At 39.4% G+C, this 24,137-nt stretch overlaps 1 protein-coding gene across 9 annotated transcripts in view; it reads left to right on the plus strand.

The window, feature by feature from the left end:
- Positions 1–24,137, plus strand: part of LOC139742102 (protein 4.1-like) — a 162,421-nt gene that overhangs the window by 98,208 nt on the left and 40,076 nt on the right. For 7 of the 9 annotated variants that reach the window (XM_071652664.1, XM_071652669.1, XM_071652666.1 and 4 more), the window contains 4 exons: positions 15,962–16,037; positions 19,307–19,531; positions 20,748–20,835; positions 22,253–22,417. In XM_071652664.1, coding sequence (XP_071508765.1) covers positions 15,962–16,037; positions 19,307–19,531; positions 20,748–20,835; positions 22,253–22,417 — 554 coding nt within the window. The remainder of the gene's footprint in view (positions 1–15,961; positions 16,038–19,306; positions 19,532–20,747; positions 20,836–22,252; positions 22,418–24,137) is intronic. The other 2 variants (XM_071652668.1, XM_071652673.1) reach the window with 1 other exon arrangement.

The raw sequence follows: 24,137 nt of genomic DNA on the forward strand, positions 1-24,137 counted from the left end.
CCAGTGCGCGCGGTTTCCTTTGTTGAATGCTCTCTATTCTACCCGCCCCACCCTTCCCAAAGTTTGGCACCTTGCCATCGTGGGATTTTTCATGTTTTCCTTCTTGGTCAAGTTGGTGTTCACAACTTTGTCTACGTGACTGCGTTCTGTTTTGTTTCTCCGAATTCCTCACTGCGTGCTCTACAGACACGTGGTGCACAAACAGGAATACTGTATGGCTGTTTACGAGGGGGTCACCTATACTCACCTGCAAACAGCTTACGGCGAGCAGAATGAAAACGGCAGTTTCCTCTGCTGTGGCTACTTTTACTGCCAAAATATTGGGCTTTGTCACTGCGGAATATCGTTCACACACAAATTGCAATGGAATATTCAAGTACATTCCAACTCGTACTTCCGATCATAGCGATCTCTCGAGTGTTCGTGTTTCATCGAAAAGTAAGTGTTAGAAAGTTGTTGAAACTGCGTGGCAGCGCTAGACAGTCGTTAGTTTAGGGCTTCCGTATGCTCGATTTTTATGGGTTTATTGATATTGGAGCTCAGGGAAAATGTGGGGGAAAAGGATGACTTCAAAATAATTTGCTTGCCCGATTCGGTCAAGCATTTTTTTCCTAGTTCCAAAACGCTTGCCCAACTTTACTACTAGTATGAGAAAGTGTGTGATATAGATTTAAGTTTACTTCACATGGCATGATCGTACTGTACAAACTCAAAGAAATAAGAAATTACTCGCAATTTTCCTGAAAGTGAGATCGAATAAAAAAAAAGAAGATAAAATTGGATTAAAAAATGTCATGATCGTTCTGGAGAGAGCCCAAATAATTTGCTAGATTGTATATTTGTAGACAAATCACACGCAGTTTTGCTGAGCATGATTTCGAAAGAATTTGATAAAACTTTGTCATGATCGTGCTGTGACGTAGACAGAGCTCAAAGAATTCATAAAGTGCAAACAAGTCAAACGCAGTTTTGCTGATGTTGAGATCGAAAGAAAGTGTATGTTTATTAATACGTTCGTGAGAACTCAAGAATTGAAACGCACCGTTACTAACCCCGCGTGAAACACACGAGCCGCCCAAATATACACTACAACATGATACATGTAACTAGATTTTCAGCGCCAGTGTACGAGTGTATCGTACGTATGCATCAAACGTTACAAAGGTTGTTCCACAGATCCGATCGACGGGGAAAGGATGTGCGTGCACCACTTCAGTATCTGCCCGTAGTTGCGTGCACACGAAGAATGAATCACGCCCGTCCTACCGCGGCAGGACGATCGGCGTCCTACCGCGTTCCTCCGCACGATTTTTTTCCCCTGCCGCTGCGCGAGGAAAAAAACATCCAGCGCGTATTACGCGTTCGGCAAATCGTCCTACCGCAAATTTGCGGGATCCCGCGGTAGAACGCTAGTGAGAATAAATATCCCTTCCCTAAGACATGTAACCATCGAGTCCACCATTAATCATTGGGCAGCAGGGGTTACAGGGATCTGGTCACACATCCCTCTGTTTCTATGTTCAAGACAGTAGACTTCACTTCGTTTCTACCATAAAAGGATAGAAACAGGGGGAAGATGTTTTTCTAGTACTTACCAGGAGTCGGTGAAGTGCACGCATAGTCACGGATGGTTCGCCCCACTCACTCAGCCTGATGGGTGTATGCCATCGACGAAGATGGAAGGCCCATGTTAGGCATCCATTAGGCAATTAGGCATAGAAGAGACATTCTCTTCAACTGCAAAGTGCATGTAGTGCTGTGCCAGATGTTTGTAGCAATTTGCTTTTTAGCAGAGGAATTGGATGCAATGGGGATGTGTGTGTTTTCTCCATGGAGGGAAGATGGAGATGATTGAGAATTGCTAGTTAACTGCTGGCAAAGAGCCTATCATTAAGATGTTGATGCTGGACTTGACTGTGACCTTACCTCTTGAAGTCTGAGGTCACGGGCTGAGGGTGATGACGACCATGCTAGTGTAATCTAATTCATTGATGTTTCTATTTCTGACGCCCATGGCAAGGTTGATGTAGACTGATGGGACAAGCTGTGACATGATGTTTGTCGTTTGATTCCATGCTCTGCACGACAAAGCTTCCAAATAAAAAGAAAAGATGATTCAATGGGTTTAGATGCAATGGGTCAGGTGCATTGCTACAGCAGTCTGTATGTTGGTACATAAAGTCAACTATTGCTTAGGCATACTGAAGCCCCCAGTTTTGGCTGAAATAAACATGAATTTAAAAACAGCACCCAAACTGAAACAGGTCTATTTAAATGGGTGCAATCGTTGTTAGTTGTGCTAAACTTAGATTGCTCTGAAGAGATTCAGCTGGGTCTTTAGTAGTCTTTTTAGGGAACATTCTATGTGCAATTATTGTCACATTAATGTTACAATGAACTCTGCCTATAATACAGGCTTCTCATCATGTGTTGACCATTAGAGTAGAAAACATGTCACGTATCAGTAGCAGTGCTGTGTACAGATGTTAGCACTAGGACCTTCAGTAATTCACATATAGACAAAAGTGCACACCCACATAGATTGAGCTGGTTTTAATTCAATTGTCATCGACGATAATTGCCTTGTGGCCATGCCTGGCTGACTGGCCGGCCAGCTCAGGCTGGGCTATATGTGGAGCTGGGAGGTGCTCAATTAGACATGCAAATAAATTCAAGGCTGCAGTGTCCACCAATGACATGGTAAGGTTATTAAAATCTGTTGTGTAGTCCAATCTATTGTGAAATTGAAGTAATGTAGGGTAAGATGAGATAGACAGGCTGCATATGGGGGTGATTGTACTGATACATTGTACATGTGCGACCCATGATAAGCAGGTTGTCCGTAGAGATAATTGAAAGAAAATTAAACATTATATTTGAAATGGGATATGATTGACAGTGTATGGTAGTAATTGTGTTAAAGCTTTTTAATAGGTAAAAACAATTGGGACTTAGAAACGGTTGAAGCATGAATGCTTTAATACATACAATATTATTACAGCGAACAAAAACAAAGTCCTGTTCGAATATTAGTATTTTTATGTCATTAATGCACTGAATTTCCATATCCTTTTTTTTTTTTTTTGAATGAGGCATACACAGATCCTATACAAGTTACATTGCCTTGACTCATGTTTTCATATTGTATGACCTCATCATGGTGGACACATTCACACTCATATCTAGACTGTGGCTAGAAAATTGCAGCCCATCCCAAATTTAATACAATTGCTCTTGGCAGGAAGTAATTCAGTTCACAGTGGGGTGTTCCTATTCTAGTGTTCCATTACATGCTTGTCTTGGCATCCATACCTTGTGACTTTGGCTCATGAGTGACACGGCCCACTTGTAGTCATGGCTCTGGTTTTGACAAGATATTCAATGCTGTCATTGGTCCACTGCCAAACAGAGTCGAGAATTGAGTTTGATGGTAGCTCATGAGCGTGAAGGCATAGTTTCCTATCAAAGAGGAATGAATCTGCTGTACAAGTCATTGTACCTGCCATATGTTTCGCGGGGTTTTTATTTTTCACAAATTTCCCAAGTCAAGTGCCATTTGCGTAACAACACACAAGAGTATCAACTCTGATTCAGATATAATACATGATGCAGACATACATTTCTCTGTAGGAGCCTACATTACTATATTCCACGATCATGAATTGAACCACTCGCGATATTGTCATAAAGACCCAAACCCTGAAAAATTTTACTTGCTGGATATATTGCATTTACAGTACGTTATCATCAAATTCTCTGTATTATTATTATTTTTTCTGAGTGGAGGGAAGGGAAAGGGTGCCAGCAAAAAAACTTCACATCTCTCTTAATGGCTTGAGAATACCTGTAATTTTCCATAAAAAAGAAAGAAAGATATGTACATTGCAAACAAAGGTTTATTCTTTATAGTCTTTTCAAGAGGCAGATTGACCAAAAATTTTATCGCTCATCATAAATACTTTAATAGTCCATCGCGTCACTGTATTTTCTGTACCGGTATTGAACCATCAAAACCTAAATGATATACATAGGTCAATATACAGATACTGATATTCATTCTGTCATATCATTTCTGTTAATATTACCAGCTGGATCTGGTGAGAAAATTTCTGTGGCATAAAAATTGGAAGTAAAGTCTGTAAACAAATCACCTTGTACAGATTTCAAGGTGTTGCATGGGCTTAACACAAGTCGAAAGGACCATGTGCAGCAAAGAATTGTGAAACCAGAAATCTTGTAATGATAAATCAAAATAACACAATTTTTCTAACTTTACTTGAAATTTATTTTAGCATTAGCCAGTGGAGAACCTCGCTGTAGAAACTCAAGATTTGTTTGTCATGTGACTTGTACTATTTGGATTACTCCTTGTGGCCACACATGAAATGTAAATTGGACTGGCCAGGCTATTTATGTAACATCCGCAGTTCCTTTGCAGAAAGCCAGTCGTGCATGTGCATTGTTTTGGCAAATACTTCAGATTTTTTTCTTTTGTTTTGTGCAAATAAATGCTGTTTAACATCACAGGTTATTGTTGCATTGTGAGGGGAAAAAAATCAAACATGACATACATGTACCCTTGTTATTTTGTTTAAATTTCCTTCGAATCTGACCCCCCCCCCCCAAAAAAAAAAAAAAAAAAAGAAAAAAGAAAAAAGAAAAAAAAAAGAGGAAGAATGGGACGAGTAGATTGGAACAAAAGATTATTGGATTTTATAAAACCAGTTATAGTTTGGACATACTGTGAGGATGTAATCTAAAATTGTGACTGTTGATTTTAGAGGAATAGACTCTAAAACAGTCAGGGTAGCATTCACACCATGGAAACCAGACTAACAGCTCTCTCAGACCATCCAAATTTAAGGAACACGCAAAAAATGCTTCAAGTGTTACACTTATGGAGTGCTTGACAAATATGGCCGAATATTTCTAATCCCAGTACAGCATGATGACATGTGAGATGTAGGGCTCCCTCGTGAGGCATTGTGTGAGTGCAATATCGTGCTTTTACACTGCTCCACATTGGTAAGGCATAGCAGAGTGACAGCTGGAGTCATGTACTGTCACTTACTTTGTAAAGCCAGAATAGCTTGCAATATGCCTAGAAATGGACTTTTGTGTTGTCACTTAAGGCAGTTCCATTGTAATACTGTAAAACATGATATATTCGCGGCACGAAATTTTCGCGAATTGGAGCCGACGGCGGCAAGAAATTTTCGCGAATTGCCTCTTGCGTTCAGTGCATATAGTGTAGATAAGAAATTTCGCGTGCATTTTAATTTCGCGAATCTTGCTGCTCGCGAAATTCGCGAAATTAAAATGCACGCGAACATTTCTCATTTTACAGTCGTCACTTTTATGAACCGCTATTTCATGTGGTCAGCAGTAGGTAAAATTTGATGTCTGAAGCCATGTCACAAGTGAACATGTTCTGCATGTGTACATGGCAATCAAGACCCAGTAGGCATCTGGTGATTGCACTAATGACTTGTCTGCCTTGAGTGTCGGGGAAAAAAGCAAATATCTCCTGTATACTGACCTAGCATCCTCTGCCTGGGTTATAACATGCAAAGTGCAGTGGGAAAGCAAAGTGAAGGGTCCTCTGAGTACTTCTCTTTCTGCCCTCATGGCCTACCAAGGGCACCGATGGGGTACAGGTTTAGACTTCAGACCTATGGGATAGTGCAGGCTGACTTTGAAGTTTAATGACAAATGTCTTTCTGCTACAGGCATGCCCCAATGTTTAGATATCTGCTGCTTTTAGCTTTTGTCTAGATTTTGAAACTAGATTGATAGAAGATGTCGGGCCTGTCATATCCTTTCAAATCTCATCTCTAGCTGTTTAATGCATGGAACGCACCCAAGGTCATACATGATTTGTATTCATTTATTTCTATTCCGCTGCGCAAGGGGAGAATACAAAAGTATTCTTGGCTGTTCTCGTATTCCTCTGCACTAATGGCTCCGCCTCAAGCATTGAATTCCAGTTGGAATTAGGCTTGCTCTAGTTTTACCCTTGAGCCATTTCTGTGTGTAGATGAAAAGTGCAGAGAAGAAAGACCAACACTGCCTCTGTTCAGAGAAATTTCTTGTAGGTGTGTGAGTGATCATTTATAGGGAAGAGTATAATGGTTTAGCCTGTCAAAGTCATAGAATATATTAGGAGTTATGAAATGATTGTTATTCATTTCCTGATCTTGTATAACCCATTATGTTCGTTTGCTTGCTTGTGTGTGTGTGTGTGTGTGTGTGTGTGTGTGTGTGTGTGTGTGTGTTTGTGTGTGGTTAAGATCAAGTTGCTTATAACTGACAGCCATTTCATTGGTTACGGTAAAGTAGAACCTTGGGCACCACTTTGAAATATTGCTTTGACAATTGGCATTCATTTGGTGTGGTCATAATGGGGTCAAAGATGATGTGCTGTCTTTGCAGAATAAAAAAGTATAATATTTACTCATGCTATATTTTATCCAATATTGCATGCCTTTTGGCATAATGTGACATATTTTGGAGGGATCTCATACTCTTGTGTTTGCAGCTAAATAGAGAAAGAGTATCATCAGATTGAGAGAGTTTCTACTTGCGTGGAATGGTTGAGATGGCACTGGTGGCCAGAATATAGCACAGCTATGAACAAAGCCAGGAAAAGATAAAAGCTGAAGGACATCAGCCATCTACAGTATTGTATTGCCAACTTGTTTCTAACTAACGACTTCCTGATCAAAGAATGGTCCACATTTGGAATTACTTACACAGGTGGAGATGCACTCTAGCGCAACACACACAAACACATGTGTACGAACATTACAAGCACAAATATATCAGCTTCATCTGCTGCAATATTGCTTGAATGGAAAATGGGATTGCGCTAGACTGTGATCTTTTCTTGCACAGCTGGAGTGGAGTAATACAAACAAAATTTCATTTTTTTTTTGTAATATCTATGATGAGGAAGAGTAAAAGAGAGAGAGGAAAACAGCAAAGGGGGGGGGGGAGAAAGGGAAAGGGAACGGGAACGGGAAGAACCGACAAAACTAAGTTATTATCTTCTTCGCATTAAAGGGTATTATCAGGCAGTCTTTGTGTTGGCGATGTGACATATACACCACTCATAACATGTATCACAACTATTTTCAGCTCCAAAACTCCTAGACTCCACAAAAGACAACATTTGTGCTATCTTTGGCAAGTCTGATGCTGTGTAATAATACATCACTCGATGCAATCACTACAGTATAGAATGATATATTACTGGCCCCTGCATGCCTGAAGTCGCCGCCTCCGTACATAGCCTGTCTATTCACGTATACTGAATGTGCGGTTGTGCAGCTTATACTCTAATCTCATTGATACAGTGGACCCAATTTGACTGTCTATTAGCAATAAGCTCTGAATGTATTGCATATCATGTAAAACAGAATAAAGTCACACTCAGAATTTATATACTACAAAAGTGTAGGTAAATTCTAGTAAAAGCCATCAAGTACATCTACAATGTACAACTTGTAGGTTTTCTCTTTACAGAAATCATGGCCATGATACTTTATTAGTGTACATTTTAAAAGCAAGAACTGTATGCTTCTATGGCTGGTAGGATGATACACTGCAACATACAGAGGCAGACATTTCTATTTGAAGTTTATTGGCAGTCAATGATTCACTTTATACAATAATGATGCATGTTCCATTGTACATTTGTTTTATAATCTGCCCAATGTTGAGTGCATTCAAAGTGTCTGATATATTGCATTTGTGCCTTGTTATTGCGAGGTACAAGTGTGTGTAAGATGATACCTTTCTTATGTGTGCCACTCCAATAGCCATCCCTCATTCTCTGATCCTTATCATGGAAGATTTTGATGACTAAGAAGAACGGTATTTTCACAAAACAAATATTGCATGCATTCTAGATTGTAGATTTCAGTCTTACCAGAGACACACTGGGAAGGTTTATGATGAGCAAAAACAGGCTCCATCTGCACTTTTTCTAATCAGTGTCCCCAGACTAGTGAGCTGGCCAGAGAGACAAGATCTTGACATGATGCTAGTGATATTTGTTTTATAAAACTCTTTTATGCACACAGATGACTAATGTGGCAAATATTTGTTAAGTATCATCAAGGACTACAATCCCCGTGAGATGTTAGAGATACAGTATGTTTAGCATCTCTCCCGCTCACAATGCTTGTTTATGGATGTAGTGCATTGTGCTCTTGTCACTGTGAGAAAAAACGATCTTTTGTTTGTGTGTGTGTGGGAGAGGTTTGTGTTTGAGTTGAGGTTTTGTGGGCTAATTTGGGGGATTAACTATCACCCCCTCTACATCCTGAGATGGAGGGCATTGGAAATACGGAGTGGGTAGACAGGATTTGGAAAGTTTTGTGTTTGATATCAAGTGAAGGACATGTGACAATATATTTTTAAATCTCTTGCGATTTCAAAATCCAGTTCAAACAAGATATCCTGTCATGTGGCTGGATTGAAAAGACATGTTGAGATGATGAATATCAGTTAGGATTAATGTTCAAGGTTTAACATGTCGTGTGACCTAAAAACCTTTGTCCATGGACCCAACAAAGTTCTCAATAGTACAAACCAATGTACATTGTAAATGTAGGTGGCACACTAGTTTTATATCAAAGAGAGATTTGCTGTCATGTCTCACTATAATCAGAAAGTTTGTTGTTGTCATGTTGATTGGTAAAGAGCTAACTGAGTGGGATTAGTTATTCTTGAAAGCTTTCATCAAACAATTGTATTCTTGCTGTCATACTGACTTTACAGATGGACAAGTTCCAGGGCAAGTTACTGTAGACAAAATATTTAGATTGAATCTTGACATGGGCTTTTTACTGTGCTTTTAGTCAGGCATGAGCAGACTGAAATGGCTGTCCTGAAAAAGCTGCTCTTTCTGCCCAGAGTCTGCTCCAAGAGGAACAAACTGGCCTTAGATGCCGTGGGAAATTCAACATCTCTGCATCTGCTCTCTGCCTCTTTTTTCTCCTCCTCTTTCTCTCTTTTCTTTCTTTTTTCCCCTCTGTCACTGTCTTGTTTGTCCCTATCTTGACATAAAAGGAAGAAGATGAAGAAAAGAAAACTTCTCTCTCTCTCCATACATCTTTGCCAGCTTCTCCTCCCACTCTTTCTCTGCCAGTTCCAACCCCCTGCAGCTATTTGCTGACCCCATGACCTCGTATGACCTCAACAACATGACCCCCATGTAGCTGGTAGGCCTAGTAAAGACAGGGTCGCCTTGACTGTAAGTCAGAGTCCTGGGAAAAGGAATCTCTTTCCCACAGCTACACCTGTACCTCAAGACATCAAGTCCACAGTCCCTTCTTGTCTTTTGATATGCAGGACATTGACATGATCTCTACAAATTTGCAGTACATCCTTCCTTCTCTGCTGTTTTGATACAATACAGTAGTACTATCAAGTATTGCAAAGCGAGAAATGTTTGCAGTATGAATTTTTCATGAATTGGGGCCTGACAACCTTTTACGCGGCATAAAATTTTCACAAATTGCCACTTGCACTCAATGATACAGTGCAGACAAAATTTTTGCATGCATTTCAATTTTGCAAATCTTGGCTCGCACAAAATTTGTGAAATTAAAATCCATGCAAACATTTTTGGTTTTACAGTAGATATTTGTAAGTTTCCTTTTTAAAGTGGCTTGAAAAATAGAAACATCATTGACATTATGTTGGTCTAGATTTGGGAGCAATTGTTTATAAATTACAGTTATTGATGGATAAGCTACTGATTTTATATTATGTTCAAAATTGAAGATTCTTTCGTATCATTATGGAGACCATAGGCACTATGTATAGAAAAAATGTAACTGCAACTTGAAGTTAAATTTTATATTTCTTGTTTCATTGCTTTGTACATCTGACTACTCTACTGAGACTTACTCCTTTTCTTGCGCACATCAAGAGTTTAGGGATTTAATATGATCAGTTTCCATGGTAACGTAGATTCAGAAGAAAAGCCTAGTTACGGTCAAGCCAGATAGACCAGATATCTCCCTTAGCAGTAAAGGAACGGTTGAGTGGTGTGGGATGAACATGACATGGATTTTAGCTGCATCAGGGGTGTATCCCTTGGATTCCTGCGTGATATTGTCCATCTTGTGATGTTCATTATGCTTGCAATGACCTTAACCCACATTTGATCCCAACCTGATGATATTTCAAGTGTGAACACACCTCCATTAAACAGATGTTATTTTCATAGCTTGATAATTGTAAAACATACAGGAACATCGTTAATACTGCAGTAAATGCCTGAAGCGATTCAAGCTGCAGGAATATTCAATTTGTAGTAATTGTCTATGGCAGTCATGGGAGTGTGAAGTTGTACCATTATGAAGTGATGATGCATTTTTGATATTCTTCTGACCTTGGTTATGTGGCTGTGTGCACATGTCAGCTAGTTTTCTGTGACCTTGCGATCACTTTTTAAAGTACAAGTTGACCCAGTTTAGGGTGATTGGATTGTGGAGGAAAGTCAAGTGCAAAGGTCTCCATGGAGATTTTCATGCCTCAGTAAAAGTAATTTCCCTGAGAGGCTGGTGTGCCCTCCATCTGCCAATACCTATAGATACCTGACCCCATTTTTAGGTGCATTAATTATGGTGGAGATGATGTCGGGAGTGTGAAGGGGACCTCTTCACCCTTATGAGATGGATTCGGAATACATCAGACCCTCCTCCCTTCCTCTGATCTATCCTCATCCATCTACCACTACCTGACAAGTACCCCATCACTTCTCATTCACAGCTTCTTGGAGCTGTGTGTAGCCACACTTGTGGGGTCTGGGAGACTCTGACCCAAGAAAGAGTCGCTTTGAATGACATTCAGTGAAATGAAAGAAATTATCAAATGAAATGTTACATGAAATCAGAAGTATTGAGAATTTTTGACAATTTCAGTATTTCATAAGGAGGTAATTGTCATGTCTTGCTGTCACTTCATACAGCACATGCAGTTTTGTTACTTTGATCCACATCAGCGGTACTACATTTTATATTTGGTCACAAAACAGCACATATTTCCCTTTCTAAACATTTGAAACATTTCCTTTTTGATAGGAAAGACGTCAGGAAGTGGAATATTGTGTACATAGTACATGTATTTCTCATGATTGCCATGAGTGGTTGCATTATTCATGCCAATGCAGGCTTCGGTGACCTCTTTAAGTCAACTTGTCTATTAAAAAGAAGCAGAGTATGTCAGTCGATGACACGACATTTGCTCCTGCAACAATTGCTCCAGTCTTATTTTCTCCAAGGACTTTGGGTTAGGGTTAGGGTTGTGATTCAGAGTTTAATATTTAATTTGACATGAGGATTAGGATTATGGTTAGGGTTATGTTTGTGGGTAGGAGCAACTGTCGCAGGAGCAAATGTCAAGGAACCATGTCGGTCATGTGACGTCAAATAGTTTTCCTGAGAAGATAAAGAATTGTTTGTCAGATGATGAATGTCGACCTTTGAGGATGAGTACGACCATTGTTTTCACCATAGTGGGATATCATCATAGATTGTTTGTTCATCTATAATCAACCCAATCCTGTGTAAACTGGTGTACAATGCATGTGGTCTAATGCTGATCCCATAATGGAGTCTCATTTAAACATATTGAATAATGCGTATGAGACAAAGGCTAGACAGATATAAAAAGTTCTAATGTTGCTACATCCCTTCAAAATTCTGTTTTCAAACAATGCTGCCCCATCAGTTATTTTTGCTAGTTAGTAAGAAATTATATCCTGCCCCAAAATAGACCTTTTAAGTTTTTTGTTTTTTCTCTTTCTTTCTTTCTTTTTTTTTTTTTTTGATGTGGAGTTTCCTTTTGTTGAGGGCAGATTATATTTAGCAGTGTTTGTTTTACCAGGAGTCCCTGTGCAGACCAGTGATGAATAGAGGGGAAGAACGATTAATCAGTTTGATTGTTTTGTTTTGTTTTTTGGTTTAAATCAGAGGAAGGAAGGAAAGCTGTTTGGAGTATTGTCAGGGTACTTTGGAATGGTCTGCATTGGTATGACCTAGTACAATTAAGGGCATGATATTTTGTAAGTCATCAAATCCAGGTTTCTTTGCGATTTGTACATCCTCAGAGAGCTGGTATTTCTTGACATCATTCACACTCAAATCTCACTTGTGTATCTTGTTTTATTTGATTGTATCATTTGAATTATTATTTGAATACCCAAGCTGAATACCATGGTATTTTGTGATGTATTTTGTGGTGCATTTAAATGAATCGCATTACAAATTGCCACACAAAATACACTGTGGTATTTTACTGTTAATATGACTATGCCTAGTGACTATGAAACAGATTCACAGGCAAACAAAGTGAGTGAGTAGATTTGCTGGGATCTGATGGTACAAATTGTATCTTTTCAAGATGTTCCTGCATATCTAGATACCAAAACTGTTTTTAGTGGTGAAAAATCAAAACAAAACAAAGGCCAAGTGAAGATACATGTACAGAATGCCTGGCAGACTGTGCTTGGAGATCGGGTATTTATAGCCAGCAGCTATGTGTGGCTTTTGACACTTTACACATTTACCAGTAGGTCGAATAGCACTTTGTATTCAAGTCTCGCAGTACGTATGCAATATTCATCAGTGTAAGGTGATATAGAAGCCTGAGTAGTCCCTTTAAGCGTGTCAGCATGAAGCATGTGTGATGTCGTTCCTGACCCATGTTTGCCCTGTGAGGAAATAGCTGATGAAGTTCACACCAAGAAGGCTTGTCATCAGCGAAGGCAGGAAATCCCATCCTTTCCCCCTTCCCCAAACCTGATCCATGCTACGAAAAGCAAACATATTAGCATAATATTCATTAGCATCATGTCTTTTGAAACAAGGCATTGAAAAGCAGAAACTAAGAAGATAATTCGGAGAGAAGAGAAGATGTTAGCGAACGAGCTATTTTGCCTTAAGCTTTGCTGTGACAGGTGATAGATGTCTCACTGTATTAATGAAATTAAGTTTGTGTGGGGAAAAAAGCTTGACAGCTTCACTGGTATAAAATGTCAAGACAGCGTGCTTTGTGAATGACGGATGTGTTTGTCACCTCCGTGCATGGTGTATTTCTAGCAATTGGATTATGGAAGAAACTCACTTGTAGGCCCATGTAGTGATGGATAGTGTGGATAATATTTACAACAGATGAGTCGTCAAGTTTTTGGAGGTCTAAAAGAGTACAAGGAGAAAATTATCTGTCAGCAAACCACAGAAACTGTAGACTGACAAAGATATTTTCCAGCATTTGTAAAATGAATAAATCTACTCATCTTCGGGAGGTTAATCTTATGGTACATGACTGCAAAAATGGAATTGTATTAAAAATTTGTGTTATTTTCATCCAAGACTGTGTTGTGTTGGCATTGTGGCATAATAGATGTATACCGTATGTCCCCAAAAAGATTACAACGGGACCCTCCGTAATGATGACTTTAAAAATAGTGAATCAATCCAAATACAATTTCAGGGTACGAAACTTCAACTCATTGCCCACATCTTTATACAGAAAACCCCATTCAATTTGCTTCAGTGGTCAAAGAGAAATGAGGAATCTTGTAGAGCATGTAAAGAATCTCTTCCCTCCAAGTTCTGTCTATTGTGTTCACACACAAGAGCATCCAAGTGCTAAACTTGGAAGAATTAGAATGATGACATGCTTTACAATAATCCACATTTCTCTGTGACTGCGTAACCAAATTACATGGGGTTTTCTGCAAAATGGAGCTAAGATGTTATATTCTAAGACCCTGAAGTAGCATGTAGACAATTTAATCATTTTGGGTGTTAGAAATGTGAAAATTTGATTGTATTTTTTTTTTTTTTTGCGGGGGTGGGGGGGGGGGGGGGACATACTGTATATAAGACTACTAACTCCCTATCAGAGGACCAGAGTTTGAATCTAGCCCATTGCTTTACATCTTGGGGACAAGATGTTTTTAACCACAATCCTCATCGTGACCATGTGTATAAATGGGTACCTGGCAACGCTGGGGTATTAAGTAATAATAACGGCAGGGCCCTCTGGTAGTACAGTGTCAACACTGAAGAGGCTATCCTGGGTAAAGAAGACCTTGTAATTATCACATTGTGAAATGACGACTTCTAAATCTAACACTGTATTAAGTAGTATTAAAGGCAATTAAAATCTACCAGAGAGATTGATACATGCCAAATATTTCTTGCTGTGATGAAGACTATTCACTCATCTCTTCCATCACACTTTTCCTGGACTAAAGACCCTTCACTGTGTGCTCTTTTGTTGTCACATCTAGCCAGATCCAAGCAATCTGAGTCTGGACCAGCGGCCATTAGGGTGTTGTGTGCCTCGAGCTACATAATTGATTCTTCAGAAGTATAGCTAGAGAGTACATGTATGTGGTATAGCAAGATGAAAAATGATGCGAGATTCCTCCCAGCAAGATATACAGGAACAGCAAGTTACAGCATCTGTTTACATGTTCTGGAAGGAGAAATCTTTGGGAATGAGATGCTTTTTGACAGAAATATCTAATTTTTTAGCATTCCTGACTATTCCTGACACTCCTGTCGCCCAGGACGATACAGGATCTCGCAGAGAGAGCAAAGCCAGGAAAAGGTCACAACTTCAATTTAGAAAGTAACTGGTGCATTGGCTGTGTGTTGTGACTGTGTAGCCAGAGGAGTATGGGCGTCGGCGATATTTTTGGAAGCAAAGATGCGCTCCCGTTTTCACTTGACATCCATGCATGAATCATGGAAGACCCGAGGAGTAGAGACAGAGCCCAGGTGGAAATGTTTATACATCACATTCCATATCATATGTTTGTGGCTGGCTTTTCTATATCTGGCAGATTTATTTGCAGTCAATTGGCTGGTTGATACCAGGGCAGCTGTAGTAGTCGGCTCACTGAAACTGATATCGCAAGTATAATTTCCCATACCTTCTGCCAGTTTATAGGCATCTATCAGCTTTTAGCATCCTATTGGTAAAACACCTCAGCACAAAGTAAGGTCAAGAAAGTTTTGGTAGATGAATAGGGGGTAATTGACTTTAATAATAGTTATGAACATCAATGCAATGTTATATAGTTGTACTTGTTAATTCTCAATATTTTCACAATGATTTAAGAAATGTTTGTGAATGACAAATTGATATTTGTTCATATTGTTACATCTCTATGTTTGCAATGTTTTATGATGTCAAAGTGGATGAAAGAATAAATGAATGAATGAATGAATGAGTGAGTGAATGAATGAATGAATGAATGAATGAATGAATGAATGAGTTACTACTCTTTTGATCTCCATGATTTTGATGGTTAAATGTTGACTGCCCTGTAATGTACCTGTAAAGGTGGTACTTATTTTTTTCCAAAGAAGACTTGCCTGTTTTGCCTCAATATTCACCCCAAGCAGCGATAACACATGTATATTTTGTTGGAATATGATATTGTACAGTATTTCATTGGTTTTTCAGGGTGACTTTAATGTTTAAAAATTGGAAAAAAAAATTATATACAGTGTATGTGTGTTCATTCATGAATCTATGTTTGTATGCATTTATGCTTTATTCTTTTTTTCAATTTTCAATTGATGGTATCATTTTTCAAAGATGTATTTTATATTGATCTACCCAGTCAATATACTTATGACCTATAATGTTGTATCTACTGAGTAGATAGGGAAAAGGAAAGGTGATTTTCATTTATTTATTTATTTTTTTCAAAGTAGGTGTCCAAAGTCTGGCTTTTACTGTGCCTGACCTGGCTGTGTTTGATGCAGTGTTAAAGTTTGTCTCAGGCCAGATACTGATTGACCGTATTAGATACGTATGGGAATGGCTTTGCTCGATGAATGCAGTCCTAATGATGTTTAAAGCCAGCTGTCACTATCTTAATCACATCTTATCCTTGTTTGTCTTTGCTCTCTTCTGCTCACAGATGGCCCGTGGTCATTCTACTTCAATGTCAAGTTTTATCCTCCCGACCCAGCACAGCTCAAGGAGGACATCACAAGGTGAAGGATTCTTGTTATTATTCATCTTTTCTCTTATGTTTCAAGGACTGCCAATCTCTCACTCCTCCCCATACCCCTTCCCCTCCCAGCCTAACAACTATGCTTCAATGAAGATATTTGATCTTGTATGCACACTATAGAAAAACAAATCTAATGCAGTACAAATTGCCTTATATGGGTAACAATGTGTGAGAGGCTTATGTGCCATATCATAAACAAAGACAGAGTGGGGAGGGATATTCTTTCGCTACTTTTGTGACTGGCCCCTGAAAGACTCATAACTCAACTTACTTTGAATGAAACCTAGGCATTAGCAAAATCAACATCTATACAATAATAAATGTGGATGATGCTTTAAGGGATTGTATCATTGACCGTACAAGGCAGCTGTCCTCAGGAGGGAAAAGGCGTTTGAGTCAGTGTGGAAAAGAGTATTCTGAGTAAAAGTGAAAAGCGTATACTCTTTCCGAGTCTCCCCACCCCATATGAAACTGCAGTGAGATCATATCTCCCCTTTTTCTGTCTTGGCAGTTCAAGTTTATTTTAGCTGGATAAACATTTCATTTCACGGCGCATAAATCAGGGAGACTGGTGGACGAGCAAATCGCTTTTTGAATCTCAAACGTTCAGCAGGGAAGAAAAAGATGGCCCTTTGTACAGAGCGTACTATTTTCAAGCATATCACATAAATCAAACCAGTTTCACTAGTTTTTTCCCCCTTCTCACAATAGATACAGTGTGTGTATGTGCACCAAGATTTGCTCTTTAGAGACACCATAGTGTAGGTAGACACCAAAACTCTTTGTCTGATTCTGTGCTCTTCTCATTTAGATTTAAGATGACATATCAAATGTCCTTTCCTGCAATAAAATTTTCCTTCCTGTTCTATACTGACTCATGTTACATACTTCAAAGAGTCCCCTCGTGAATTGTTACAACATTGGAAATGATTTTGTGGTATGATCTCCAGTGCACCTTGCCACACTGAGCAAACTTCTCCCCAAATATCTTATGAAGTATCAAGAGGAACTCTCGTGTATAGTTTGACAGTCTCCCATATCATATGCACCACTTAATGACTTCCTCAGAGACGCATTAAAGGGAGTCTCTAGCATCGTTAAATTGTGACACGCACAAAGTTACATCAATGCCGATCTTCCCCATGTGGTCTGGTGGATACATTTCGTTTTCTTGTACCTTCCGTAAAGTGCACTTTCCATTCCTGGAAAACTCTGCAAGGAAGCGTGAGTCCAGTCTAAAGTCTCAGTTGGACCTTGGGGTCTCCTAGCGTTAAAGGGACTGTACAGTACTGGTTGAGGTGGGGATTCATGTTTTGAACATTCCTAAGTGAGATAATGAGAAACCTCGTATGAAATATGAAAGAGCATGTAATATTAAGAAGGATTCAACGTTTATTTGATGAGAATTGGTTTTCAAATGGCTGAGATATCCAAAAAAGGGATGATAATAAAAGGTGACAGGCCACGCCTTTTATTAGGATCTCTTTGTTTCACCTTGTTTTTTGATATCTCAGCCATTTCAAAACCGCATTTTCATCAAATAAACTTTTGATACCCCTTAGAATTGCATGCTCTTTGACATCTCATAGAGTGGTTTCTGAATATCTCGCAAAACGTTAAAAGCTAAATCCTCACCTCAACCAGAACTGTACACACCCTTTAAGTAGCAACGTCCATGATATAGAGGAAGCAAATTATGTCTTCATGCTGTAAGTCTTTAATGGGTACACCCGTTGAAGACTAGTCTCAACTATACTCAGGCAGGTGTCTATGGGAAATGCATACAATAGCAAAATCAGTTGTGACCCTGCTTCACAAAATGCACAGAAAGTTGCCAGACATGAAATTTTAGTTAAGAGCATATTCTAAAATAGCAGACTTTAAGCTTTAAAATGATGTGTAACTCAAATCAAATGGATTCTCCTAACCTATCTAAATATTGGAAAGAAAACACACACTCAGGAAAAGTGTGAACTGAGAAAAGAGGCTCTGAAGTGCAGTGTGTATTCAAGTGCTAAATCTTTTATACCAAGCCGTGCTGGCTGTGCAATGAATGGGACAAAAAACAGGACGTAAACCACCAGAGTTACAACAATGAAGGGATAATCAGATTAAACTGAAATTGAGCGTGCCTTATTAACACATTCTGTTCATAATTGGTGCCAGCTTTCGAAGCAATAGCATTATCCTTTCAAAAGTTATTGGAGTTGAAAGTGATGAGTGTGTACAAGGGTTTTAAGAAATGAAAAGAGGACTCTAAAAACACACCTAATCACACTATTCTACCTAAAAATGTTCAAGATAAACTGCTAAAAAAACACGCTTTCCTGCCCGTTTTATGAGACCAAATTTTTGCATAATGTAAAAGAAGACTTGCTCTTTCAGACAATATGAAAAAGTCAAGTTCGGTTAGGTTAACCCATTTCACCTATTTTCAGTCCTCACACAAAATCAGTGTGTGCGACTTTTTGTTCGTTTTGTGGTGCACGGTCACAATTCATCCTCACTGGGTTAACTGAGGGACCAATGAAGTGTGACGCGGGCTCCACATGATTGCAATTCACAGAAATGTAAAGAAGTTCAAGGACTCTGTTTATAATCAGTATTAAAGGACTAGGGAACATGAGGCACACTGAATATAAAGCTACATGCAGGAATACCACACACACACGTACATTGAATATAGATGATAAGTACACGTATGAAGTAGTTATTTACCAGGTACACATCTTCATAGGAGAGTTTAATTTCAGCCGCACTTACTGCACTTTCCATAGGTATGAGGAAATGAACACATGGACAAGCCTTGAAATCTTGATTTTAAGTTTGCTCCAACTTTTCACTTTCTGGCTGAGATAAAATTAATCATACACTGTGATGATATTGAACATACATGTACTTGATTAATCTAATGGTATTATTATCAGGTGTATGATGAACACTACAGTGATACTGATCCGAAGCACTGTTGAATCTGCAATATCAACCTATGATTATATCTATCCCTGGTATAATACCTCATATTGCTCAAACTGCCACCAACTGTCCCATGTATATAGGGCATTTCTCCCGTGATGTTACTGTAGATCATGCATTTTGTGATGTGCAACGTATGCAACACACATGCTACTTTTGTCTCAACCAAGGCAAGTGGAAAATATGATTGAGCCGCCATGCCTGCATTCTTTATCATGGTTTGGATTGTCGCCTGAAATAATTTTACTCCTCTCTTCATTGTCTCATATCTAGGTATTTCCTGTGTCTACAAATCCGTGACGATATCCTGCGAGGGCGCCTGCCATGTTCGCTGGTAACACACGCCCTCCTCGGCTCGTACGTGGTCCAGAGTGAGCTTGGAGACTACGACCCCGATAAGCATGGCCACGACACGGGCTACCTGGGCGATTTCCGCTTTGCCCCTGAGCGCAAGAAGGAGCTAGATGAGAAGGTCATGGAGTTGCACAAGACGCACAGGTGGGAGAGAGGAAGAAGGTTGTAAGAGCGAGAATAGAGAGAGAGAGAGAGAGAGAGAGATAGAAAGAAAGAAGGAGTTTGAGAGACAAGGGGAAAGTGGAAGACTCTGTTTGAGAAAGGAAACGGGAAGTGAGTATAAAGATGTCAAAGGCAAAGATGTATTAGAAGCAGGATGAGATCGAAGAAGGAAAGGGAAGAGAAAGAAGATGTGACGTAAGGGAGACCTGGTAGTGGTAAGCTTGTTGGAAAGAGAGATTAATAAACAAAGGGAAAGAGATGGGGAGACCTAGATGATTCTTGTTTTCATCTAATACTGTATCCGTCGCGAGTCTAATTTTTCGCAAATCAGGACTTCCCTACAATTTCGAGAATGGTTAAATTCGCGATTGTGGAGTACAGTACTGAACAGAGAAATATGTGCATGCATGTCACATTCATGTCGGGATCAGAGTTGATATTTTCCTGTGTTTTTAAATTCATTAATAGCACTCGACTCATGAAATTCATGAAAATGAAAACCTTGTGAAATATTTGGCATATACAGTAATAGAGGCTGCTTTAACCCGTTGAGGACGAGTCCCTAGTATACTCGGGCAGGTGTCTATGGGAAATGCATGTTGTAGCAAAATCAGTCCATCCTCAACGGGGTATTTAGATAGGAACCCAAAGTAGTGCAATGATACTATGTGCAACAGCCTTTAATGTGCTACTTTGATTGCCTAATTATGACCAGGACCTTAGAATAAAGCTGGTCATATTTCACTGCTCTCTCACTTCATAGTGACTGCATGTGGCTAATGGATGGTTTTCATGGGTCATTATGGGTCAGTTGGTGAAGATAAACCTTCTCTCAAAGAGATAAGTTTGTCTGGTAACCCTTCCACTGAGGTAGAGCCAGCTGTATGACATAGCTGAGGATGTTGACCGTGAGATATGCAAGGGTAATTGTAAGAGGGTCATTATTACTACTGATTAAACAAATTGAATATGGAGAACAGTAGATGTAGATGAAAATGGTTTTCATATCCAATGCCCCCCAATAAAGAAAAACCAGACAAGATAAACCCCCCCCCCAAAAAAAAAAAAAAAAAAAAAAAAAACTTTAATCAAGAGTAGAGCCAGACATCAGCCATAAATGATCTCTATGCTAGGGGTTAGATGTTCCCCTTCCAACCTGTTCAGATATTTTGCTTCCCTTATCTCTTTGCGTGAACAGAGGTCAGACTCCTGCGGAGGCAGATCTTCATTTCCTGGACAATGCCAAGAAGCTTGCTATGTATGGTGTGGATCTGCATCATGCGAGGGTAAGTCTACGGTGGTGACACAACCTTTGCTCCTGCAACAATTGCTCCGGTCTAATATTTTCTCCAAGGTCTTCAGAGGGTTAGGGTTAGGGTTGTGATAGGGTTTCATGTTTAGTTTGATGTCAGGATTAGGATTAGGGTTAGGGTTAGGGTTATGTTTGTGGATAGAATTTATGTTTGGCTTAGCATGCAGATATTTCATGGGAGCAGTTGTCGCAGGAGCAAATGTCATGAAACCGTCTACAGTACCCCTCTCCTCCCACTTCATTCAGCCATCTCTCTAACCACAGTCAGCCACAACAGCCCAATTTGAAAAGGAGGGAGTTATCATTGCTTTGGGACAGAAAAAAAAAATCCCTAAATGTTCTCAACCGTGTAGTTGTGTATGTGAGGACTTCCTCATGCGTGACCGTGTGGGTTTTGAGATTCTCTCACAGCTGCATTATTGTGCCGGAAACATGTCAGCTGTGTGACATCCCTATATAAACTCTATTAGAATAATAGATTGCTTTTGATTAATGGCATAGTATCTCCTAGGCATGTCTACGTCAATGGGTATCTAGTGGTGTTTTGATTTTCAGTGACAAATCAAGTAACAAGTTCAGAGTATCTATATGTTGTTTATCAAGAAAACAGTTAATGAAGTTGGAGTGGTTTTGTATGGAGAGGAAATGATAACAGACCTAAAGTGGGCAATCATTAGTAAGAATTCATGCGTTTAGAAGGTAGTAGCCCATGTCGTGTATCCAAAACGTTTTGAGGAGGTCTTGTACAGAGCTGCCAACTAGTACTGATTTTCAGTTATTTCTACTGAAATTGGAAAAGAATACTGAAGGTTTCAAGCAAATTACTGATTTTAGAAATCATTGTCTGTGATGTATTCTATGACACTGTTGAGGATTACTGATTTTCACTCAAAAAAAGGTGCAAATTACTGATTTTCAACCATCAAAGTACTGAAAGGCTTCTACAAAAGTTGGCAGCTCTGCAAGTTGTACAGATGTGGGCTCATTGAACCCAAATTGACCCCTCCGGCAAAGATACCCCATGTTCCCAGTTTTACGCAACTCAATGAGTGAGTAAATGCATTGTGTCAAATGTGTGGCTACTTTTAAAGGTGAAGAGATATTAGGCATCTCTGTTTGAACGTGTTTCTTGTTCAATGGGCTGTCCTAGCCATTGTTCTCAATTCACGTTCATATTGAATTGCCATCAGACAAACATACAAACAAGAAATATTTGCAGAGGAACTATAGGTTTTGAACTTGGATGATAAGAAATCAGTTGAATGCACATCTCACAATCAATTCAATGTATCACTACTTTACTGTTCCTCTGTGCTGTTATGTGTTTGTGATGTGATTGTGTTGCAAAGATCACTTTATGACACACTCTGTCCATTTGTTGTTTTATCCAGGACTCGGAGGGAGTTGACATCATGCTGGGAGTGTGTGCCAATGGGCTTCTCATCTACCGTGATCGGCTGAGGATAAACCGCTTCGCTTGGCCCAAGATCCTCAAGATCTCCTACAAGAGGAACAACTTTTACATCAAGATCAGACCAGGAGAGGTGCAGTCAAATGTTAGAAAAATGCTAACTTCTAAGAAATTTTTAGTTTGTAGTCTCCCTTCACCCATTCCCTTTGATAGTCTGAAGTTCCCATAGAGTTTACAAAGGAATCACCAGATTTCAGTGGACTGTGAGTTAACCTTTGTTTTGGATTGTATTGCCTTCTGCTCCAATTTTAGATTTGTCTGAGTGTGCATGCAAATAGTGGATAAATGTAAGTACATTTGATTATTTCATTTCAAGAGGGCATTAGCGAAGTATGCTGCAGAACGATAAGCTTAAACTAAGAGCATGCTGCATTGACATAGTGTATGAACATGAAATTGTGCTTTATTTGACTGACGTAGCTGGTTATCTTTCCTCTGACCTTGGGCAGAGGTGGACCTACCATTGACCTGCTAGGAGCTACTTGGACTCATTGGACAAGACTCTTTGGACAGTGCTGAAGCAATGTTAACCCGTTGAGGACGAGTCCCGAGTATACTCGGGCAAGCTTCTATGGGAAATGCGTGTTGTAACAAAATCGAACTGTCCTCAACGGGTTAAGAGACAGTGTCTCACATTACTGGCATGTAACAAATATCTCTGTTTATTGTGGCTATACATGTACAGATGTACGTTAACCCATTGAAGACAGACTGATTTTGCTACAACACGCATTTCCCATAGAAACCTGCCCGAGTATACTTGGGACTCGTCCTCAACCGGTTAACATAGAAAATGATATCAATGACATTTTATCACCAGAACAGTAGAGACACAGTGAAAGCTTGATCATACTGAAAACTCTATTAAATCAACTGTTATCGGACAAAATCATGATTTCAGGGTAAGCTCTTGTTACAGGAAGTTGTGAGATTTTGCACCACTCGCTGAACTTGCATCGTGCTTCCTCATACCTCATTCTTGGCAGCCCTAATTATCTACTGCACATGCTGAATATAGTGTAATGCATGAACATGTGTTCAGTGTTTCAGCCATGAAATGGATGAGGGATAGTTACAAGCGTATGTAGCAGCTGAACTTTAGCTTGGTCAGTTAGCACCCTCAACAGTTAGCACCCTCAACCCAAACAGACAGTGAAACAAAGTCATCATTTCTGAGAAAAGTGTTAATGTACTAGACTAGGCAAATGTGTATAAAGGAGTATAGCATAGAACTGTGCTGCTCATGGATGAACACCACAACAGTGACCGTTCTAGCTATCTACATTCTTGTTTCCAGGTAACTTAGTCTAGATTCTCAGGATGATATTGTTAAGTCATGCTTATATTTTCCAGTGTCTGTTTCTCTCAGGGCTACTTGTCAATCTAGTATGAGAAACATGAACACAGTGTGTTGTAATACCTGAGAGATTAATCAACACTTAAAAGCCCACAATGGGCTTGTATGGGAATAGAAATATTCATGTGTAATTTGGAAGAGACTATTCTTCCTTTGCTAGAGTGACCGAGTTCACTTATGCCAAAGATTTTGATTGTATTTCAGTGATCATAGTATACTCAAGTAACAATGAAAAGATCTGTCAGATAAGGTTGCACAAGTGTCACTGTGGTGTTATACAGGAAGGAAACTGAGTGCTGCTGAATGTTGAATTTTATTCCTTGCATATTTACCTTATTCAAAAAGGACTTTAAGGGTAACATCCTGTTGCTCTTTTCTGTGTATTGTCTCAACATTGATGGTTTGTGGTTCTTCTACTCCTTTGTATAAAGAAGAAACGATAACTCCT

Source organism: Diadema antillarum, unplaced genomic scaffold, assembly GCF_040938485.1.
Source record: "Diadema antillarum isolate AM-2024a unplaced genomic scaffold, OU_Dant_1.0 seq00000980_RagTag, whole genome shotgun sequence".
In the NCBI taxonomy this organism is placed as follows: domain Eukaryota; kingdom Metazoa; phylum Echinodermata; class Echinoidea; order Diadematoida; family Diadematidae; genus Diadema; species Diadema antillarum.